This window comes from Sycon ciliatum, chromosome 2 (assembly GCF_964019385.1).
Source record: "Sycon ciliatum chromosome 2, ocSycCili1.1, whole genome shotgun sequence".
Taxonomy (NCBI): domain Eukaryota; kingdom Metazoa; phylum Porifera; class Calcarea; order Leucosolenida; family Sycettidae; genus Sycon; species Sycon ciliatum.
Window position 1 is genome coordinate 21,302,246 of NC_088644.1, and position 8,601 is coordinate 21,310,846.

Here is an 8,601-nt window from a genome sequence, read left to right on the forward strand (position 1 = left end):
ACGGAGAATCAAGGTGGCGATGAGTCAGATCAGACCTACTCAAAACTACAGTAATACTACTAATAGCAGGGAGGGTGAATGCACTAACCATGCTACATAACCTGCAGACTAGAGTACATAGTAAATTGTATAGTGTACATGTACTGTAGTACTAATAATCATGATAATAGTTAAAGGGGAAGTATACCCTAAAATCAAATTTTCACCAGTTGTAGTCTTCGGGGTGCTGAGTCGAATGGTCTTGGTCCGAGGAAGCTGAGACGCTCCCTTCCTACTTGAATCCCAATCGAACTCGCGCACTTCCACCGAAACTGGGTGACTGCGCCCTACGAGATGGGGATTTGTATGCAAAATGTCACTAAAAGCGCCATTTCGTTCTTATAAAAGCACGGATGACCGCGATTGGCCCATATGTTGTAGTCTTTTGGACGCTGAGTCGACTGGTTTTGGTCCGAAAAGGCTGCGATGCAGCGTTCCTCCTTTATTCCCAATCGAACATGGTTGAACAAGCGGTCACGTGCTCCTGCGTACACCAGTCACCTGGTCACCGTGCCTGCAGGGTACAACTTACTAGCCTGTTTGACCTTTTTTGGGTGCACTCCTGTCACTCGAGTTGAACTCGAGTTGAACCTTGGTGTGAAAGTTGTCGCCTGCTGGGGCGGTGACCAGGTGATTTGGGCACCCAGGAGCACGTGACCGCTTGTTCAACCATGTTCGATTGGGAATAAAGGAGGAACGCTGCATCGCAGCCTTTTCGGACCAAAACCAGTCGACTCAGCGTCCAAAAGACTACAACATATGGGCCAATCGCGGTCATCCGTGCTTTTATAAGAACGGAATGGCGCTTTTAGTGACATTTTGCATACAAATCCCCATCTAGTAGGGCGCAGTCACCCAGTTTCGGTGGAAGTGCGCGAGTTCGATTGGGATTCAAGTAGGAAGGGAGCATCGCAGCTTCCTCGGACCAAGACCATTCGACTCAGCACCCAGAAGACTACAACTGGTGAAAATTTGATTTTAGGGTATACTTCCCCTTAATACAGCAGCACTTTCCAATGAGTCATGCAGTGCGGCCTATGACTGAGTATCAAGAGTCATAACCTACTCAGTACTCTTGCTGAGTATGAGGATTCGGGCCAAAGATCATCGTGTTCACCACCTGCACACGTATCCATGCACCGCGTATACGCGTCCCGCGTACCGTACCGATACGCGATCCATTCAATTCACTCACCCACGACCACGTGGGCCGGCCGTGGTATGGGCAGCAACTACTCTAACTAATTACTTTTTACTACAATTTTAGTTGCTTCTATTTTTTGAAACACATAATTGTTGTTACGTGACACCTTTTCCTTCGAGCTTCTGCAGCAATCTGAGTCATTGTGAAAGATATACCGGCCCTGCTGGGTAGTGTTCTTGTTGTTGTTTACTGTATTTACACTTTCCCTTGAATTTACAAACGGTAGCGTTTGGAAATCAAGTGTGAATTGTCGGAATCCTAGAATGGAAAAGCTTTTGCTGAGACTGTTTGGTGACACACTTCCCTTTGTATAGCATGCTCAGTTTCACAACTCCTGGCCTACTATAAATCGTATTCTTCACAATGGCCGACTCAAGCGCAGACAACACCTCTCAGCGAGAAGAGGAGCTGGATGTTCTTTCTTCCATCTACCCATCCTCGCAATTCCAACGTGTTCCTGGAGAATACGCTGGTGTATGCTACGCATCACCTGATTTAGATGATGGAATAATGGTGCAGTTCACTGAAAAGGACGATCAGCCATCATCGCCTTCGCGTTTCTCAGACCTGTCGTTGTCACATTTACCGGACATCGCGCTGACGTTTCAGCTACCAGAGACCTACCCAGAAACAACAGGCCCTGAGTACACGCTAGCCTGCAAATGGCTTACTCCACAACAGGTATGTGTGATTTTTGTGTAGATCTACCAAAATCTGAGCAGTCTCGTTACCACGTACGTACCAGGCTAGCTGGCTGCTGAAAAAATGAATTCTACACAGATTCAAAAATTCAAAAATCTAACATTAGTACCGTAACGTACCGTTGATCCGCCGCCCCCCGCCCCCACGCCGTGTCGCTTCCCAGCTGGTTTTTCGGCGGGGGGGGGGGGGGGGGGGCGGGAATTAGATCAAGTCGTTCAAGTGCAGTACGATGTACAACGAAACAGAAGATCAGACATGGGATGCTGGATTGTGCGCATTTTCATCCTGCGCTCGCACATATTGTGTACAGCAGTACATGCATCTGTTTAACATCATATTTCGTTGTATACGCCGATGTCGCTTGACAAGCACAATTTCGACAGGGGGCGGGAATTAGAGCGGGGCGGATCAACGGTACTTTTACGGTATCCACCCCACGGCCCATGCGATGATACAGCTCCGGCGTGGCACTTTTATTTATTCCCGTAGCTATGCAGAAGACGTTACTTCAGTAACGTCTGGCGCTAGCCAGGGTCCACACAGCTTTAATTTGGTGTTTGTTTGTTTGTTTGTTTGTTTGTTTGTGTCACGCCTGGCGCTATCCCGTATCTGTCCCGTACTGTACCGTACCGTACCAACAAAGACGGCTGGCCACAATATTTTTGTTTGTTTGTGCCATCGGCATGCCTGGCGCTATCCCGTACCTGTACCGTACCATCAAGAGTACGGTACCATCAAGAGAATGAGTATATATGCGAAGTGTATCGGGGGAATGCATTCAGTGCAGTAATATTTTGTGTGGATTTGTGTGCTAGGCCGAGATCCCACTGGCAGGATGGCTGGGCCGCCTGTCGACCAGCCCGGGAATCGCAGTAGGCCGATAGCATAATGATTATAACGTGTATACAGTCATGTAGATGTTTTACACTGAGGCATATTATATAAACGACTCCCTGCTGCATTGGGAGATTTTCTAGAAAGAAATACGAAGTAGGGAGACGAGTAAATGCAATTAGAATGGATGGTAGTTGCCGTCAGTATAATAATGATAAGAAGAAGAACGCCCGTGATCAGCAGAGTCAGCGCCGGTCCGGTTCATTTTGCTGACTCGTACAGCTCTATCTTTTGTTTTTGGTGCGTGTTTTTGGCCGTGATGCCGAGACCTCAGGTCGGCAGAGCCATCAATGCCCCACCATCACTGCTGCGTCTCGCTGCAGCCCCTGCTCAATAGTTGTCACGTTCGTCCTAGTCTCAGTATCATTGTCTTTCTTATTATTTTCGAGCTGGGAATGTGAACATAGTAAAAAAAAAAAAAAAAAAAAAAAAAAAAAAAGGAAAAGTCAGGACAGACATCCCGTCGACTCCAGAACGCCCTTGATCAGCAGAGTCAGCGCCGGTCCCATAGCTATGCAGAAGACGTTACTTCAGTAACTCATTGAAACGCTTTTGCAATAGAATGATGTAGCTAATCAAAGGAAAAAAACATTTCCATCAGTCCTAACAAGATGCACGATGAGCTAGTCAACAAAGCATAGCGCAGGGCTCTGAGCTTCCAAGCTCTCTCGTTTTTGATAGTACATGGTGATACTGTACGCCTGGCTCTCAGTGCACACTGAGAACCATGTGAAATGAGATCTACAAGAAGTTGTAGATCTGTACCTGCTGGGTCTCGTGATCACTGTTCAGCTTCTTGACTACACTCAGTCAAAACGGAGTACAGTAGGTATGGGTTATAGCGTGGGTGTTTGAAAAACGACTTTCTATTCTTATTTCCGATATTTCTTACACACGGTAAATCAAGTGTGACATATCATGTGCAAGTGCGCAGAGGCAGGAAGATCATCGTACATGCAATGAAGTGCTACTGTGCATGCTGCTGGTCATAGTCCCATAGGCTTACTTTTGGCTATGCAACATGAGTTACATGACCACAACAGTTGAACCTGCAGCACTACGACCCAATGCGAGTCAGGTCAGAACTACATTGGACGGATGTTATTACTACAGGCGATATACTTTGTACTAATCTGGCATGTTTCGCTACGCAAAGTCCATTCTTTGGACCGATATATTCTACTGTACGATAAAATTGCTTGTAAGAATAAATGTGCACTTGAAACCCATGTTATGATTATGAAAACAAGAGAGTTCATTCTCGTAGCCAGTATATTTTTTTACACGGCCACACTATAACCGATACGCACTGTACTAGCTAATGGTGGGTCTAGACCAGCTATACGTGTATACATTACCAAAGAAACTATGCGGCTGTAGTGCATTTCAAATGCATAGACGCACAAACCTGCACGAGAGTTCAGTATAGACTTCTAGCATGGAGTATCTGGTTATTTGAACCCTCTTGGGTGAGCTGTTTCGAAGGTGTGTTCTGATTTTCGCAAATCACCCTGCATTTGCAATGTGATGCCCGGGTGTTGTCCTATTTTCAATGTGTAGCCATAGGGCCGGCCGGTGAGGCAAGTATGCCCGCCTACAAAGTTATGGGGTAAGCCAGGCATTCGAAAAGCAATCGAGCACCGCATGTGGCCAAGACGTAAAAATTAACAATATGATGCAGAACATGTGCTACGTGTGATTTGGTAGAATTTAGGTATTCGTACAGGACTACTGTACGGATAGGACTACTGTACTCTCAAGCTAGAATGTCAACACACAGAGACTCCTCCAAGCATTGAGAGGACTCTCACTCTGCATGCTGTGTACTTCTTGGATTGCTTATGTATCTGAAACCATCCTGTGTATATTCTGGACTGCTCATGTATCTAAAATCGCAAATGGACACGGTTTTCAGTTCGAATCAATACCACAAGAAAGCCTTACAGAATTATTTTATAACTCTGGCCGATGTCTAGACTCCTTTTCTAACAAAATAGAAGTGTATGAAAGGAATTGTGAAGCGAAGAGATGGCTTATGGTATATATAAAAGAGAATGCGTGAAGAACTGCATGCCTATGAAGTCAAGCTTCGCTTCATGTCTAGAAATACATGTGTTCTACGTTGTGACGGGAAGGTGATATCAGATGGACTGTTGACTTGCCCCTGACTGATAGATCTACACACAACCAAGACTGCACAATACATGTATAAGGGTATGCAACTTGATGTAGGTGTGCTGTATTTTTAGTTGGTACCGAGAGCTCACATCATATGGTGCAATATTCGTGTTGAGCATATCCAGGGCGTGTTTTAGACGTGACTCAGCAAGGGGTAGGAGCAAAAGCATTCCTAGAACAAATTGAACAAAGTCTGTGGCAGCTCCAGATGAGATGGCACATCCACTAACCGCCGCCGTGCATTGTAGATCTACAATGCATGCTTGAAGGCTGAAGCTGTTGTGAACCACATGATATGAGTCTCTGTTGCTGAAAACCCTGCAAAGATGCACACCACTTATGAGTCATGTGCTCTTGATGTTCCTTGTATCTTTGTTCCACACACGTTTGGAATGTTCCTTGTTATTTTTCCACACTTGTGCTGTATCTGCTCACTGACACAATGCACACACTGCTGCTTGCTTTGTTCTGTCTTCCTGCCAATCTGCAGCTCACTAAAGTTTGTCAGAAGCTCGATGAACTGTACTTGGAAGTTTGTGATGCCATTATTTTCAATTGGTTGCAGTTCTTGCGTGATGACGTCTTGGACTTTTTGTCCATGACGGAGAAGCGTGGAGATAGCATGTATATGACTGTGAGTGTACTGCCGTCACGTGCCGGTAAGAATGCTGCCGCTGCTGCTGCTGATGGTGTGGATATGCGTGCTTGCCAAGATGTTGGATCTATTGCTCAGCTTCACCGTGCCATGCGTGCGCATAACGAGGATCAGCGGGCCGTGGCCTTTGCCAGTGCCTACCATGACTGTGAAGTGTGCTTCATCACACAGCCTGGCGAGAAATGCATCCAGTTCTTGCCCTGCCACCATGCCTTCTGCAAAGAGTGCATGAAGTCCTACTTTGAGGTGCAGATAGCCGAGGGAGCGGTCACTTCTCTCCATTGTCCTGCCGGCAAGTGTGAGAGCCAGGCTCTTCCCACACAGGTGCAAGCGTTGGTCTCACAGGAGCAGTACGGGAAATACGAGCGTCTCCTGCTGCAGCGTGGCCTGGAGTCGATGGAGGAGATAGTCCTGTGTCCGGCCAGGATTTGCCAGCAGCCGGTCGTGAAAGACGGCGGCGACTCCAACATGGCCACGTGTGCTGCATGTAAGCTTTCGTTTTGCATACTGTGTCGCCGCGTGTGGCATGGTGTCAATCCTTGCTCGGTCAGCAACTCTGAGAAGGCCAAGCTGGTCAAGAAATACCAGTCGGGAACAAAGGAAGAGCGGGCTGCTCTTCTTAAGGTATATGGCTCTAGAATCACGCGTTATGTGGAGGAGTCCATCAGTGAGGAGTGGCTGACGGAGAACTCCAAGGCGTGCCCGTCGTGTGGCTCTCACATTCAGAAAACAGAAGGTTGCAACAAGATGACATGCAGACGGTGCCGCAATAATTTCTGCTGGATGTGTCTGGCCAACTTGAACCGTCACAATCCCTACTCTCATTTCAGCCAGCAGGGAAGTCCATGTTACAATCGTTTATTTGATGGCATGCTGGATGAAGATGGTGAGCAGGACTGGTGGGTAGGCGCTGAAGAGATCATGGAAGAATAGCTGGCTCACCAGCTGATGTGCCTCAAGGTCCCTTCTTGATGACTTCTACTGATTCCAAAATTGCGCAGGACCAGCTGGCAGCAACAATGTACCATAGGGCATAGCACATTGCTCAGAAGTTCTAGTTTGTGTGTGTGTGTGTGTGCATGTGTGCATGCATATGTGTGTGTGTGTGTGTGTGTGTGTGTGTGTGTGTGTGTCCTTCACTTCTTGGGAGTTAGTGTTCCAGGCTAGTGCACTAGGGCCATTCTACGTAAGTTATATTTCTGGCATTCTCGTCTCGACATTTGCTTTTTTACCCTATGTGTGTGTGTGTGTGTGTGTGTGTGTGTGTGTGTGTGTGTGTGTGTGTGTGTGTGTGTTTGTGCATATTGTTTTCTTATTTCGTCTGGCTAAAGCATTGCCTATCTGTGGATATCCATTGTTGTGTTTATTGTAAACCATTGTATAATGGTGTGGTGTTGTTTTGCGCATCTTATCGAATCTCTGCCTGTCTTTTGACTGGGCGTTAGCTTTGTGTAGCAGTATTATTTCCTTATTCAACTCTTTTTTTAACCCTTGCAGAAGTTCACTCAATGTCTTCTGCAGTTGTCTTGAGTTTTTACGTACTCCATTCAAATTGGTTTCCTCTCAGTTCGCTGTTTATGTATATATTACATGTCCTAGTATGTGCGCACAACTTCAGTGCGCAGACCTGACATTCCGTGCAACGCTTGGTCTGCAATTCTGAATTTGTCTGTTTTCGTCATCCAGCTTGGTCTGCCCATCGTTCTGCTTATGTATGTGTATCTACTTCATAGGTGCACACATCTCCTTGGCCTTGGTGCAACTGCATGTACTGGCGGTACTGGAGCTTGTGGTGGTTTGCAGCCTGATTGTGTTATACCCACACCAGGAGACATGGAACCTTAGCAGGTAGACTTACTGCCACCTAATCCGACCTTGAAAGTTGCACCTGGGCAGGATTTCCTGGTAAGCGCAATGTTCGGCTGACCTGGGACTTTTAGAATCTTTGTATTTTGACTTTCACTTTTGTGTCACTGTTGCGGTGGCAAGCAGGGAGTAGTAAAATACCGGTATTTTACTACTCCCTGGTGGCAAGTAAAATTGGTCGCGGCTCTGAGTATATGAACGCATTGTGTTCTCTTCTATGCTATCGTGTATGGCTGTATGCGAGCTTGGCCATGGTTTGGTCATGTGCAATGCTGGGCAGAGCAATTCTTACCTCATTCATGTATAGCATACTGTCGGGCGCCGAAGAACGACCAGGCTAGAATTTTACAAAGCACAGCATACCAATGTATACACGGTGACTCAACTGTGCATAGACTGTATACAAGAAAATAAGAACCGTTTAGGCTAGGAGGCTGACCCCCCGTTCTTCGGCGACCGACAGTGCTGTACGATATTTCATTGTACACGTGGTGTTGATGCTACATATTGTCGTCATTGTATGTTTTAATTTTTAGTGTGAACGTGCAATCTGAAATACCGGTACCCAATATCTTCATTGTGTAGCTGCAACAGTGTACATGATGTAGGCCAGGGAGTAGACTAGTAAGTAGCCTAATACCGTAACGATCTGTCAACCATGCCATTGACTGCAGCCTACATTATAATACTAGAGCTAGCACCTACAATACAGTCAACTTCGCTAATAACGACTGCGGATATAACGACAATTCGCGAATAACGACAGCATTTCCATGCCCAGAGCAAAGTCCTTTCCAACTGTAATACATATAATGAGACTTCGGGTATAACGACACTTCGCAAATAAGGACACTTTTTTTGATGCCCTGCCGAATGTCGTTATAAGCGAAGTTGACTGTACATTGTAAGTCATGTAGAGTGTGCATGACTAGTCCAGCACCTTTGTTATAAAGTGGTCGCTGTGTGCAGGTGGTCTCCTTAACCAGGGTCATTTGACTGGAAACAACTCCCTGGTCCAAGAGTAGTGGTCTTCCTGGACAGGTGGTCGCCTTATTTATAATAG

The 8,601-nt window shown here is 46.3% G+C and overlaps 2 protein-coding genes across 2 annotated transcripts in view; one reads left to right on the top strand and one right to left on the bottom strand.

The window, feature by feature from the left end:
* Positions 1-123, bottom strand: part of LOC135809171 (zinc finger CCHC-type and RNA-binding motif-containing protein 1-like) — a 6,850-nt gene extending 6,727 nt beyond the window's left edge. The window contains exon 1 of the mRNA XM_065322456.1: positions 1-123. This exon is cut by the window's left edge and continues 220 nt beyond it. The gene's annotated coding sequence lies outside the window, so the exon portion shown is untranslated.
* Positions 124-1,299: 1,176 nt separating this feature from the next.
* On the top strand, positions 1,300-7,457 carry LOC135809173 (E3 ubiquitin-protein ligase RNF14-like). Its single transcript, XM_065322458.1, has 2 exons — positions 1,300-1,924; positions 5,508-7,457. The coding sequence occupies exons 1-2, from the start codon at positions 1,607-1,609 to the stop codon at positions 6,603-6,605; spliced, it is 1,416 nt and encodes a 471-aa protein (XP_065178530.1). The 5' UTR covers positions 1,300-1,606; the 3' UTR covers positions 6,606-7,457.
* The last annotated feature ends 1,144 nt before the right edge of the window (positions 7,458-8,601 follow it).

Coding starts and splice junctions, on each gene's coding strand:
- LOC135809173 (XM_065322458.1), top strand. CDS start 1,607: ATGGCCGACTCAAGCGCAGACAACACCTCTCAGCGAGAAGAGGAGCTG. Junction 1,925..5,507: donor AATGGCTTACTCCACAACAG/GTATGTGTGATT, acceptor GCCAATCTGCAG/CTCACTAAAGTTTGTCAGAA.